We start from the raw sequence: 14,490 nt of genomic DNA, 5'->3' as shown, positions 1-14,490 counted from the left end.
ACACATACTAACTACAAGCAACGTGTATGTTTGGTATTGTCACATGGACCGGTCTTCTCCCCGCCTTGGCTATTGAGCTCATTCTTCCTGTCTGATGGTCTCAATAGTCTATTGAATACTGGCTAATTGGAGACATTGATTCATTTGATTGATACCAACCTTGCAAGATAAGTGGCCCATTGATCAATAGCGCTGAGACTAGGCAACCCCGTCTCATTGTTCGGTCTTCCATTCCCGCGCTATCCCATGCGCGTGTGCCTTGGGATCTCAATACAGCCATGGCGGCCGCAGATGTTGCTCCCCAATTTGGGGCAGAGTTGAAGGTATCAATACTATATGGAGATGTTCAGAGATGCATAGCTAACTGGATTAACCTCTAGGATTCCTTCAAACCAGTTAACAATTGGGTATGGTCCCGACATCGCTTCCCCGCAACCGACCCGTCAGATCACCCTGTGCACTTGAAGTGGAGCTAATGCAAACATGTTGCACAGGTATCGAATGGTATATCATGGGTAGATGAGATACACCAGTTCTACCGCGAGCGCAGTGCCATTGAGAAGGAATACGCATCCAAGTTGACGGCGCTGTGCAAGAAGTACTATGACCGCAAGTCGAAGAAGATCAGCCCCTTGAGTGTAGGCGATACACCCACCTTAACTCCCGGTTCCCTCGAGAGCGCATCGCTCACTACGTGGACTACACAACTGAACGCCGTAGAATCACACGCCGCCGAACGGGACAAGTTTGCGTCAGAATTGGTAGTGCAAGTGGCGGATCCTCTGAAACAAGTTGCCACCCAATATGAAGAAATTCGCAAATGCCACGTTGAATACTATGGCAAGTTAGAAAAGGAACGTGAGGCAGCATACGGCGATCTCAAAAAAGCGAAAGGCAAATACGATGGCGCATGCCAGGAGGTTGAATCCCGCAGAAAGAAAATGGAGTCTGCTTTTGATCATGGCAAGGCCAAAGCACAAACAGCATATCAACAACAAATACTGGAGATGAACAACTTCAAGGCATGGCTCATTTGACTGAAAACTTCGTCCTAATGCTAACATGCGGGTAGAACCTTTATCTCATCAGCATCAATGTGACGAATAAGCTGAAGGAGAAATTTTATCATGAATATGTCCCTGAGGTGATCGATGTAAGATGAACCTACTCCCCATATCCTGGACCAACAATGGTACTCATACTTGCGGTCAGGGTTTACAAAACCTCAATGAAACACGAGTCGCAAAAATGAACATGATGTGGTCGCTTGCCGCTCAACTTGAAAAGTCATCTCTTGAACACAGCACAGAGCATATCGCCAATCTTCTCGTCGAAATCCCTCGCAACAACCCGCATCTGGACTCCTTGATGTTCCTCCAGCACAATGTGACTCAATCGCAGGAACCTGCGAACCTAGGATTTGAGCCGAGTCCAGTATGGCACGACGATGCTTCAATCGTTATCGATGAGGCAGCCAAGGTATTCTTGCGCAATGTGCTAAGTAAGAGTAAAACTCAAATCCGCGAACTGCGAGTCGAGTCGGACCGGAAGAAGCGCGAGGTTGAGGGAAGCAAGAAAGTACGGGAAAATATCCAACATGGCAAAGATAATCGAAACGAATTAGATGTCGTGCGGTCCATTTTCTACATTCAAGAATCCTTGCACGAGGTTGACCGCAAATGGGTTACCGCCGAGGTAGAAACGGCGACTATCATGGCAGTGGCTGGAGATCTGTCACTTGGAGCCCAGAACCACAATTTCCGCTCTCAGACATTCAAGATCCCGACAAATTGCGACCTTTGCGGCGAACGAATCTGGGGCCTGTCTGCGAAGGGCTTTGATTGTCGAGATTGTGGTTACACCTGCCATAGTAAATGTCAAATGAAGGTGCCGCCGGAGTGCCCTGGCGAGCAGACCAAGGAAGACAAGAAAAAGCTCAAGGCCTTGCGACAGGAACAGGCTGGTGCCATGCCTGCTGTGGAGATCGGCACCCCTGCAGCTTCTGCTACAGCCCCGTCCCTGACGCGACAAAATACAATGAACTCCCTTAGCTCAGGATATGCAGCCAGCACCGCTCGGTCGGTATCGAACATTGCTACTCAGCCCACACCAGAAACCCCAGCAGATGAGCCTCCAGCTCCCGTTGCACAGACAAAGCCAGCCGCTGCAAAGAGGAACCGGGTGCTAGCACCACCTCCGGCAGCATACATGACTGCACCTCCACCGAGTGACTCTGGTATAGGCTCGAAATCTAAAGAGCCACGGGGTAAGATGTTGTACGCGTACCAAGCGACCGGTTCAGATGAGATCAGCGTGGAAGATGGGGACGAAGTTGTGATCCTCCAACCAGATGGTACGTCCTTTTCTCCTACCGTTTACATAATATTTACTAACAATTGCACAGATGGTTCCGGATGGCTGCGTGTACGCTCGGGGGGCAACGAAGGACTTGTTCCAGCGTCATATGTCGAAGCTGCCCCAGCCCCGTCACCCGTGCCGTCCGCTACTCCCAGTATGCCTGATCGACCCGGTTCAACGTATTCGAATTCCTCGGCATCCCTGGCTGGAAGCGCCGCGCCGAAGCGTGTCGGACCAGCCGTCGCTCCCAGACGAGGAGCTAAGAAATTGCAATATGTTGAGGCATTGTATGAATACGAAGCCCGCAGCGATATGGAGTGGAACATGGTAGAGGGTGACCGCTTTGTTTTAATCAACCGGGATAGTGGTGATGGATGGGCCGACGTCGAACGGGGTGGCGTTACGAAGAGTGTCCCGGCGAACTACATCCAGGACGTGTAGGTTGCACCCACGGGCCTTCGTACATCTTTTCAGGACAATTGACTCTTGTCTATGTATGGGTCTTTCTAAGGTTCAGTCCTGCTTTCTGTTCTTGTTCATTCTACTGTATAGTCGGCGTCATCAGTGCCGTTGTCATTGTTTTTTTTACATCAGCAAGGAGCATTGGGGGCATTCGTACTTGGCATCCATTCGCGAGTCTCGGATAGAGCATAGGACATGTTGTTTCCATTGAATCTTCAAGGTTAGAACTGTTCCAGTGGTATGTAGTGGCCAATGCAGTCAAAGATATCATAAACAGCATCAGAGCCTATGCATCCGCGCTTTCCATTTTTGTATGTATATCTTCAAGGCAATAAAATCATAATCATCAATCATCATGCGAGTTATTGACCAGGTTCGCCGCCTGAACCCCTCCTGTTATTGTGTCACAGGGGGAAATCCAGTATCTAAATGCTCGAACCCTGTCTCAGCAGACCACATATACCTAGACCAATCCTCCACATGAAACACTTCCTCCATAACCGGCATCTCCAAATCCATATTCATGTCGCCCTCATTCATGTATCCCACTGTGCCATCGCTCAATTCTAGCGCAGGGTCCAGCGAGAAGTCAAAGGGGTTCACCCCTTCGAGTGGACTAACCATGGGCAAAGTGTGCCCGAGCTGGGAACCCGAAACAGGTAGCGTAGAAGGCTGAAGAGAATAGGCAGGATCGAACAAGGCAGCAGCGGCCTCAGCCCCGGTGGTAACGGGATACTCTATGGGATACTCATACAGTGAGCCCGGGGCGGAATGTGAAGCGGAGCCACCCTGCCCTGGGCTGAGTGTCTGATTTGATTCAAACCCCGGCATAACTGACCCAGAGAAAGACACAGTTTGTCTAGATGACTCAATCCTAGAAGAGCCCTCTGAGCCCGACCAATCTCCCCCCATAACATCGTAGATAGGAGTCTTTCCGGGCGACGAAGCCGATGAATTCGAGCAGCCGGACTTTGACCCGGACCTAGACTTCGACTTTGCAGCGGTTGAGAGAGGCTTCCCTGCAGGACCGGAAATTGATCCCGATGGACTTGGAGTTGGACGTGGACGCGGCGCAATGGGAAGGAAACCGTTCGGATTATGCCGCGGGTAGAGTCTTCCGTGGCTCGAGGCTTTCTAGAAAAAGAGCAAACAGCAATCAGCACCATGGCGCTTGCAATTTCTCTTCTTCCACATGCCGAAGATATGGCGTCTGTTGGCGGTATTGTATTTGCGTTACTTTTGAAGGACATTTGAGCTCTGCGTCACGCTTTGCGCGTGCATGCTCGATTGGAGATGTGCAAGGTGTGGCATTGCATATTGTACATGTTGCGAAAGGACGACCTTTGCGCTTGATGCGAATCAACGGACGATCTAGGTAGGGTTTTATCAAGGTTAGTTTTTAAGGGCTTTTATAAATCAGAGGAAATGGAGTTGGGATATAGGATATGGGGGAGTATACAGCGAGGTATGGGAAAATGGGAAAATTGGCAAAGATTTAGGTACTAACCATGATGTTTGCAGCTAGTAACACGGTGGCCCCGTATACAAGCTTCACACGCCCACTTATGACCGTCGATAAGCATCCCTCGTTAAGATGAGAAGTCATGGTGTATGGACGGGAAGCAGCTTATATACCTTTTTTCCCCCCGTATGGTGAGGTAGAACTGAGGGGTCAACCCGGATATTGAGAGTTATGATGACACAGGGACATTTTTTTTATTTATTTTATCACTCTATTACTTACTCCGGCATAGGCATGTTTCTGTGCGTCGCGAGAAATCAACCCTATGATTTGACCGGTAGTCACAGCCACAGGATCGACTAGGACTGGCTCGTGCATTTAGAGGGTGCTGTACTTTGTGGCTTTTTTGGGCTCTTTCAGGGTTTTTTTTTATTTAATTTTGATACTTAGGTTGATTTTGACTGGAGCTTGGACCATAGTTTCATGCTAATATAGGGTACTTTTGCGACGGCCGTGGGTCTCCGACAGAAAATACTAAAAAGGGCAAAACGGTTGCAAAGTACAGACGGAATACCGCATTATAGCTATGAGGGATTTTTGAAAGCTCCGGTCGGAGAACTTCAATTGTCCACGCGACATCCACTTGATTTTGATCAATTTTGATCAATTTCATAAATTTGATAGATTTGAATATGAAATGTCTCCAATTTTCTCCAAAATCCTTTCCAACTAAAAATTGCCTCATATATCAAAATTTTTTAGATCTGGAGCTTACTAACCTTTTACTCAATCGAGACGCCCGTTCCACCATGCGGCTGGTGAAATCGTGATATCTTTCGCCAAGAGAGAAAAGTACAAGGGTCTGCATCTGGAGGTGGCTGTGCTGATTTAGGGCTTTTTTGCCAATTTTCTCAACGGTGAAGAAATCTGTTTCAAATTATCTTCTTCTTCTTCTTATTGTTACCTATGAACCTTCAATTGTTGACTTTTTTCTCATTTATTTTTTCCTTTTTCACGAATATCAAACTAAGAAAAAAAAAAGAAAAAAATCAAGCTCTTACCTTTACCAATCATAACAACCCGGAGCTGACCGTCAGCCCCGCAGTATGCGCCATTTTATATATACCTGAGGCATTTTTTCTTTCCACTGGTTTCTCAAAAGCGGGATCATTCCTCGGTTTAAAGAAAAAAAACAATTCTGTCGCCTGTTGCACGGGACAGCGTTGGGGGTAAATTGCCATTTCCCTCTCCCTCCTTTTTTTTTTTGTGCTTTCACCTGAAAAACTTTGAACCTCAACATCCAAAAGAATTCTTTTACATCTCGTCGCGCAAAAGGCTTTAGGGGCTATACTCTTCTCGGATAATGGTATCCCCCCCACTGATCTACCAATCTGGCAGGAAACGGTCCACAAATATTTTGAATTCTTGTCCTTCAACGCTTTCGAGAGAACCCTTTCAGAGCTAGGCCATGAGATTACCTCGAACGATTTAGACCGGATAATGGTGCCTGGCATCACTTGTGTGACATTTGGACTTCCTGTTAACTCGATCGCGGGTAAGCGTGTGAAGAGAATATTCAAAGTCTCAAGACCACAAGGGGCGGACATGACTATTTATACTAGAATCTTTAGCATCTCCTCGGAAGGAGCAAATGTTATCGACATTGCAAGGATTGCTTAGGATATCTGTGCGGGAATAGCACCCTGTTCGCTGAGTTATATGGCTCATATCAATATATCACGCCTCCTGGCTCGGATTGGGCTTACATAGCTAACTTAGTTACACCGACTATTTCACTAATGTAGAATTAGCACCTCAAAACAAGCATTGATGCATATCTCAAACGTCTCGATTTGGCTGCGGTGTTTCTTTCAGCTCCATACAATCCCACCCTTCCGTATCACCATGCTGACTAGGACCCGTCAGGGGTAGGGCCGAGGCCCGAACCCAGAATCAACATCTCGGACAAATGAGCTATGAGCAGGCATATCTTCACCCTCGTTTCATGTAGAGAATCCTGGCCACACAGATACCATCTTCGATCAAGTCTTCCAGTCCCCATGGTGATAGCAGTCCACGCAGGATGTACATTTTTGTGACGCGATATCCATATCCGCAAATATCATTGGGTGCCACACAACGCTTTGGTCTGATGGGATTCGGATTACATTGGTCTAGTCCAGTCTTGCCAAAGTAAAACTGTTGACCCTAGCACCGTAAATCCGTAGCACAGCAAGCTGTTCCATTCGTCAACTCACACTTCCACGGGCGACTGCATCCACTGTCTGGTCGTAGGATCGAGACACGCTTTCTCCGCCTCTTTCCACTCGCTCATGACCAAATCCGCTCTCTCCTTTGACCTTGGCATAATCCTCGCCGGAAATTCCTCAGGCATACACACAAACCCTTGCGTCAAGCGGTCAGGATCAGGCAAAATCGGAATTCCCGCGGCATCGGTTTCTGGCGTAATATTGAACGCCCACAGAATGCGCGACATCCCAAGGAACAGACTGCGCTCGGCTACATGCATGCCGGGGCATATACGACGCCCTGCACCGAAAGTGAAAACATCCCGCTTCGACGGATCGGGGTTTGCCGCTGCGTCTCCGAAACTCTGGTAGTCATCGTGGTACCGATCGGGGTTGAATTCTCGGGGGTTGGGATGACGGGCCGGGTCCATGTGAATGGCCCACACGTTGTTCATCACGCCAGCGCCCTTTGGTATAAAATACCCTTTGTACTCGTCATCTTGAGTGACTGCGTGTGGAACGGCCCCGAGATTGGTTGTCGGCATCCATCGGACTGTTTCTTTCATGCAGCCCCTTACGTACTGCAGGTCCGACAGGTCGTCCATGACGGGTAGGCGGCTCGAACCTACCACCCTTTCGATCTCTTCTTGGGCTTTGCGTTGAACATCTGGAAACACTAGCATGGCTTGAACAAACGCATACAGTGTGCTGGATGTAGTGTCCGAGCCGGCTTCCAGGAGGGTTCCAGAGATATAAGATGCTTGATCGTCGCTAAACCCGTCTTCTTTCTGCGCCTTGTACATTCCTGCGCAGAAGCATGGCTTGATTGTGTTCTGGTGAGCCTCGTCCTTTGCTCGTAACCAATGGCTCAGATACAACGCTTTCTCCTTTTTATGGAGATCTTTTGCTTTCTGTTGTGCTGGGAGAAGAAAGTCGGGTAAGTTCCGCAGCCATGGGAAGAAGTCAATGATCGCTGCTGTTCCGGTCTGGTTGAGATCTGCAAATTCCGAGAAGCCGTTGAACAATTGCATCATTTTCTCGTCTTCGTATGTAGGCGTACGCCATCCGAAAACCATCGTGGTTGTGAGGGCATTGGAATATCGTCGAATATGCTTGAGGAATCCTTCCGGTTCCGTCAGGAGCTGGTATAGCATTTGCCGATTCTCCAACATCTGGTAGGGTAAGTATTTCTTGGATGTCGTAACGTTAAGCAGGCCATGCACCATTTTGCGAAACTGGAATCAAGTTAGCACAAATATTGCAATGATTATCAAAGTTATGTCTACCCCACGCCATCTTGGTCCATATTCCTAGAGATGGAAGAATTGGTTAGCTACAAGGCACATTCGAAAACAATTTTGTTTGTTATGACTTGCCATCATTAGCATTCTGAGGTTACCGCTGCACAAAATCTGACCAATATACAACTCTGGGCAATCCGAATATATACCACTTCTTTTATCCAAAAGCTCTTTGACTGTCTCGTCGCTGGACAGCACAATCAGACACTTAGTACCTAGCATTAAACTATATATTGGGCCATATTCACGGGCCCATTTTTCAAATTTAAGATGAGCATCGTGAGAAGGCATCTTAATGCAACAAATTAGTTCGAAATCCTTTATTCGGATAAACATGATCACATACTTGATGAATATTCCCTAAAAGGGGCAATGTTGGAGGACCCGGGGGGTAGTTCTTTGGTCGACGTCCAATTTTGAGAACGCGTGTAAGAATTAGGAAAGCGATAGCTACCCCTATTATCGCGGTAATTGGTAACATTTTGGATATCTAGGAATTATTTTCACAGCTGAGTGAGTCCAAAGCTGCGTTCCTGAGAAAAAGATTGACATTGAGATGAAGGTCCCTTGAGACATCCCATGTATAAATATCCCCTGTATATATATTGGTACTTGTGCGTTGTTATATTCTAACACGGCTCAACCATAGTTAGTATATCTGTCGATCTCGGAGGTCGAAGCGGGATATGCGTATCTGCGGATGCGGGGGTGGATGCCGGAGTGGATGTGGGGGAAGTATCTCGCATAATTGTCCTCCAGGGCTTCGCTCTTCTAATAGACTATAATTGTGAATTAGTTTATCGAAAGATCTCCAGCTGGATTTATACCATTTTTAGAAGTCCAGAATTGAGTTGAAGTCAGTTCCACCCCCTAAACATTGTGGTAAAGGCTCTGGTCGATGTTCCGGAGCAAATAAGTACTGAGATATAGATATTGTTCGCATGCTGGATATAAAAGCTAGTCATAAATATTTTGCAATAGACTCGAATGAAATCACCTACCTTTAATGCTCACTGTGTGATTATCAGACGCCTATCCCAGTGGGCGGAGCAGGAATCAAAGTGGAGTAAATTGTAAATGGAGTGGAGCTGAAAGACAACGCCAAGTGCAAAAGTAGAGTCCAGGTACGAAAATAGCCGCGCAATAAATATAGCTGAACAGTATTTGGTTCTTGCCGTAAATGTTGCATGATCCCATCCCTGCTGTTTGTCGATTCAGACTGAGCTCGTTGTTTGCCATTTTGGGGAATTGTTTGCTAGATTTATAGGGTATAAATACTCCCTTCCTTCATGGATTTCACCATACGGAATACAGATATATCCTTCTTCGTCTCTCTCCCGCTCGATATCCCCAACAGTAAATAAACAATCCTATTGGAACCTTGGAAAGATGATCTGCTTACGTCTACCCGGTGGATCTCGCGAGGTCTTGGCATGTCAGCAACTCGCATTACCTATTCCAAGGCTTTAGAATCCTGTTGCCTTCCTAATTGTACTCTCTACGTTACTTTGTAGCTCGGCTATCAAGGATCGGCATCCTGGGAATGGCGTGGGCTTTGTAAGTTGCTGGGTGAACTATATACATGTTACTATGTATGTAGCTGTATTTCTTCATAGAGATATAAGTTGCGAGTTGATTGACGTGAGGAAATCCCGTTTTCTGAAGATAAAAAGGCAAGCTACTTTACGACTTTCTAGTAGTATTATTTCCAAGCTCTTTATAACTTGGAATATGTCATCAACCCTTAACTCCGTGCCAAGGCCATTCAGCCACGCTATAATAAGCGCCAAGAAGTCATCCTCACGGCCAAACTTTGGGTAAGGTAGATCGAAACTTAAAATAAGCTTTGAAGCCTCTATATAATTAAGTAGCACAGCCGTTTAGACATTTTATTGAGAGACTTCGAATCTTTCGCCCCTTATTTACCATGTACTTTCCGCCGTTTACCACACTATTCGTCCTTCTCCTCAGCTTCCAAGCTATGGGCGCAACTATAGGCATTCGGTCTATGCGGATTGCTGAGCCGGACAATACCCTCGAAGCTACTACTCAGACGATAGTACAATCCCAACCAATCCACGATGCACCGTCAGAAACTGCTCTATCTCCAAGATACAAACGTAAAGGTCGTGAGACTATACCCGGGCTCCATGAAACAACAGTCGACTGGAGAGAGGATGGGTCTGAGTCTCTCAGGCTTGAATCGGAACGGGAGGCCGGTTTCCTTCCAGGATCCTACAATGAGAGGTAAACATTGAATCCAGTTACGATCAGCTAGTCACTAACACGATTTGCCAGTGATATCCCAGTACCGTTTCTTTGGCCTTTGTTCAAAATCTGTATCGTTTCCGCAATAGCGATTTGTGTTCTCAAGATAGCCCGGGACTTGAAAAGATAGCAATGTAAAATTTATTCATTCCGTGTGGGTGAGATTTGGATTGTAAAGCAGACCCGGCTTTCAAATCTGGAAAGTCTGAAAGCCCATAATCAGATCATTAACCTGGCGCATACTAGTCTGATCATATCGATTCAAGATTGGGTCCAACGGACCCTCGTCGAGTGGCTCCAATTCATTCTCCGGCTTAGATGTGCCAAGTACTGCCAATCGATCTACCATCAGGTGGGCTAAAAGCCAGTACTCTGGCGCATAGCGGAAGAACCCCATTCGTCTCCAGAGCTCCTCTGGTTGGATTTGAGGGTCCCCAATTGTCATATATGGAATTATTCTTTGAGAGAAAGTCGTCGAGAACAAGTGCCAGATATCTCGCCAGTTACTGAGTGCATTTTGTATCGGGGCTCGGAGTTGGAAGCTGCCCACTGCACTGCGGAATTGAAATAATTGTGAATGGATTGCTAATGGTTACAGTATTAAAAGGATTGGATCGTGAAGGCATGGATTGTAGCTTACCTGATGTTAATGCGAATAAATTCAATGGACCCAGAGTAGCGAGGAGGTGACGGATGTTGACAGATAAATCGTCATTACATAGCGCCTCGAATGACCCATGGAACGAGGTTGTCCAGTAGAGACTTCTTGCGGGCAAAATGAGCTGGAGTTGATGGTGGCATTGGTCTGCCGTTGTCGCTTGGAAGCAAGCTTCTGGTGTAGCCATATGCATCCTTATTTCTTTGATGACCATCCGCGGAGGAAGGTTATTAAAAATGACAAATGCTGAATCTAGTAAGAATATCCAAGTGAACAAACTAGGTTTAAGAATGTCAGTGGCTATTTCTTCAAGCGCAACATTGAGACTCACCGGATGAGTTCCTCCCGAGCTGCATATTCTTTCCATTCGAACTCATGGCGAGCCTGCTCGCTGTAATTCATATGCCTCGCCGCTGTAATGCCAATATCACGAGCGGTCTTCGATTCATTAATAGACTGGTGGGACACAGGCTCGGGGTACACTTACAGATACCAGAGTAGCAAAACGGTACCGCCGAACGCGGCTCTTACTCGCATCCGTACCCTCCCAATTCTGATAGAGACAGACTATATAGGCAGCCTGTACGGCCTGAATTTTGCGCCTTTGTGTGGCCATTTTGTCAGAGGATCGGTAAGTCAAATCACTGTTGAAATCGTCGTCCATGAAAACCATTTCTTCCACACAGTTAAACCAGGTGCGTGCATCTTCGTTGTCAGGCATATCGGGTGATACACATGCACCTTTCAATAATTAGCGATTACTAGCCCTATAACTGGTGGACTGTCTCACCTATCAAAGTCATCGCAGCTAGGACTGTTGGCTTCGCTGCCAGTATGTCGAACGAAGGCCGGTGCACAAAGTTCACATTAGGATGCCATATTGCCCAGTAGAAGCCCATGAATCTTATTATATTTGAAGGAGAGAAGAACTGCACACATGCATCATTGAGTGCTGTTGACCAGTCCAAGGTGACAGAGCTATTGCGCGGTTTGATCGTGACCACTTCTTTAATTAAGAGAAGAATCTCGTGTGTCTTCAAGGAAAGTGGATCATTGAACCAATTTAGTGGCAAGTCGCTGATTAAACTTGTATCACTGTTATTTTCCGGTATCAAAGGAGATGGGACATCCATGCCAAAAGCTGTTAGTGACGTTCTCTGCTGTAGGCGAGACAATATTTGCTGGTCTAATCTGGCAGCAACCTGTTCTCTTTGCTCATGCGTTCCACAGTCAAAGCTCGACACTAGACCTGTATTCCTAGTAAATTTGTCCAGAAAGTGCAGCGATTTCCGGGGGCTATCACTAGAAGCAGCCATTTCAAAAGTTGCCGGGCTTTCGGGAGCTAATGTCAAGAATTCCGGCCAGATTGAACTAGAATTTTGCATAGGAACTGGATCAAAGAGGGTATCGATTGGACTTGTGCCAAAGTATTGCAGTTCCTCCATATCGATACCCCACGGCATCATTGGATTGGATGTCGATGGCGGTGGGTCTGTAAATTGAAGATTGACTTGTTGGTCCTTGTTGGTATCCTTCGTGAAGCTATGTCGGTTTGGTCTTGATGAAGACCCTTTGTCTGTGGAATACCGACACTGTGCACCACTTCTGGCGCAGCTGTGACATGGTTGATTGGAGTTACAGGCCTTTTTCTGACGGACGCAACGATCGCAAGCACTTCTTCGAGTACTTGCTCTGGAGGTGCCGCCTTCACAAGTCCGCAGATGTCGCTTCAAGACATCAGCGCGCTGAAAAGCCCCATTGCATGAATTGCATTTGTATGGCCGATGTGATGTATGGGTGCTAATATGGCGAAACAGGTGTTCACGTCGTTTATACCGCTTGGGGCATAATGAGCACCCGTATTTCTCGGATTCTGATGTCTCGGGGGTTAAAGAATATTTAGTTGACATTTTTGAACAGAAAAATTTGTCTCGATGCAAGTCCGGGGGAGTCCGCGGGGAGAGTACAACATAGTGGGCCGAGAATCTTGGAAATCTTAGAGTTTTGACACGGCTGTGTTGATCGGTAATTGCGTTCTACGCCTGGGCAGTTTCTTTCACATATGCCGACCTGGTTCATTAATATACGCTATTGTCATCTCATGAGCTTTTAAATACCATAAAAGAATAAAGAAGAAGAAAAAAACAGTACAAGGATATCTTCCAAGGTTCTAATAGTTGTAAACCTCTATAGTTCTACATACGCACCTACTATCACAATCATCCTAAAAGCGATTACTACTCTTCGTATTATTTAGCTGTTCAGTTCCTTCTATATCTAGTGTCAATAATACTACCTATTTTCTTTTAGCATTAGCTAGGTACTAGATATAGTGGAAGTGTGGCGCAGGAATTGTGCAGTATTATTCTAGAGCTAACCGGATATATACCTTAGAAGTAAATCATCGATATAATCAGGCAACGGATGACAGTATTATTGTTGCATAGGGCCTATGCTCTGGTCTCGTGGCAATCATAGGCTGATCGCCCAATAATATGTACTGTATTATCCCCTGCATCAAAACTCGTACATTTATTGTAGGCCAGACTCAGGGCAATGGTGACGATCACGGAGTATCCTCCCCTTGCTCTATAACAGCTAAGAGCTTCCGGCATGAAACCATCTATGAAATTACGCTTATATGGCCTCTATCCTAGCATATTTCTCATTCAATTCCTTCAAGCAAAAATGATATACTGTCTCCGGAGGTACGGAGTAATGGGATGGTCCTTCCTTATCCACTCTAGCGTCAAAATAATCAGAAGCAAAAGCAAATATGGAGATGATATCAAATGCACCTTTCCAATCCCCCCCCCAAGACGATGCTACCCAAAAATTAAGAGGTTATATTTCAAAAGCACGGGACCGACGGGTGCGTGGACGGGCATACGATCAACACGGGTCGGCCCTTCGAATTGAAACGCCATTACCCAACCCGGCAGTAGATTCTATAAAAGAAAAAAGGCAAACAAGGTTCAAATCCCGGTCCATGCGCAGGATGTTGTGTCACCCCTGAAACTTTGTGTTTCTCGTGCCTGAAGGTTTGAACCATTCCAATATTGGAACAATATCAGCCACTCCGTACGTGCGAGTATCTTGCCATTTATGTTTAACAATCAAGTTTCAAGGGTCCAGGCCTATAATCATAATTGCGGTAGGACTCGGTAACTAGGACCCCATAGCCGCGTGGAGCCCGCCGATCATTGTTTGCTATGGTGTGTACCAATGTTGAGGTGATCGACAGTGATGCGGGTGATTGAGCCTGGGCACGTTTGCGCCCTCGGTGATCCTAATGTGTTTTGATCCTGTTCCTTTCCCCCGGGACTGCAGGGGTCACGAGTGCTACCGTGGGATTGGGGTTGAACCATGAGGCAAAGACCGAAATAAGCAAATATTCCGATGCCGTCATCGCTTTATACCTTGCTTCCAGGGCTAGTACCAAGACTTTTCCCCCTCAGGTGGACAAGGGGGGTCGGGCGCCTGATGAGCATAACTGTATAGTGGAGAATGGGGTGGGTGTCTGCAGAAAACGTGGTTTTTTGACCATCACTGACAGCTTTAGCAGATATTTAAATTTGTACTACTGGGATGCTCTCAAACGAGATAGAGAAAAATCAAAAGTTCTTGCAAAATAGTGGACTATAATAGGTCCTTCAATGTCTTTGATAACTGATAGAATATATACAAAATTCAGTAATAAGAATAGAAATGATATGTCCCCCAATTTAGGCT

The 14,490-nt window shown here is 46.4% G+C and overlaps 4 protein-coding genes across 4 annotated transcripts; 1 reads left to right on the top strand and 3 right to left on the bottom strand.

Annotated features, from left to right (window-relative positions):
- Nucleotides 1-278: 278 nt before the first annotated feature.
- Nucleotides 279-2,799, top strand: PGRI_047450 (putative actin polymerization protein Bzz1; the record flags this gene model as incomplete). Its single annotated transcript, XM_040792458.1, has 6 exons — nucleotides 279-323; nucleotides 381-407; nucleotides 495-920; nucleotides 1,073-1,153; nucleotides 1,213-2,353; nucleotides 2,405-2,799. The coding sequence occupies 6 exons, from the start codon at nucleotides 279-281 to the stop codon at nucleotides 2,797-2,799; spliced, it is 2,115 nt and encodes a 704-aa protein (XP_040644425.1).
- A 417-nt stretch (nucleotides 2,800-3,216) lies between these two features.
- PGRI_047440 (uncharacterized protein) lies at nucleotides 3,217-3,651 on the bottom strand (the record flags this gene model as incomplete). Its single annotated transcript, XM_040792457.1, has 1 exon — nucleotides 3,217-3,651. The coding sequence occupies one exon, from the start codon at nucleotides 3,649-3,651 to the stop codon at nucleotides 3,217-3,219; it is 435 nt and encodes a 144-aa protein (XP_040644424.1).
- A 2,885-nt stretch (nucleotides 3,652-6,536) lies between these two features.
- Nucleotides 6,537-7,757, bottom strand: PGRI_047430 (cytochrome P450; the record flags this gene model as incomplete). Its single annotated transcript, XM_040792456.1, has 1 exon — nucleotides 6,537-7,757. The coding sequence occupies one exon, from the start codon at nucleotides 7,755-7,757 to the stop codon at nucleotides 6,537-6,539; it is 1,221 nt and encodes a 406-aa protein (XP_040644423.1).
- A 2,533-nt stretch (nucleotides 7,758-10,290) lies between these two features.
- PGRI_047420 (putative C2H2 transcription factor) lies at nucleotides 10,291-12,224 on the bottom strand (the record flags this gene model as incomplete). Its single annotated transcript, XM_040792455.1, has 5 exons — nucleotides 10,291-10,685; nucleotides 10,741-11,036; nucleotides 11,090-11,196; nucleotides 11,246-11,499; nucleotides 11,549-12,224. The coding sequence occupies 5 exons, from the start codon at nucleotides 12,222-12,224 to the stop codon at nucleotides 10,291-10,293; spliced, it is 1,728 nt and encodes a 575-aa protein (XP_040644422.1).
- Nucleotides 12,225-14,490: the final 2,266 nt, after the last annotated feature.

Source organism: Penicillium griseofulvum, assembly GCF_001561935.1.
Source record: "Penicillium griseofulvum strain PG3 chromosome Unknown contig_84, whole genome shotgun sequence".
NCBI classification, from domain to species: Eukaryota; Fungi; Ascomycota; class Eurotiomycetes; order Eurotiales; family Aspergillaceae; genus Penicillium; species Penicillium griseofulvum.
Note: the sequence above shows the minus strand (reverse complement) of the source record. Positions and strands in the feature narration are given on the sequence as shown.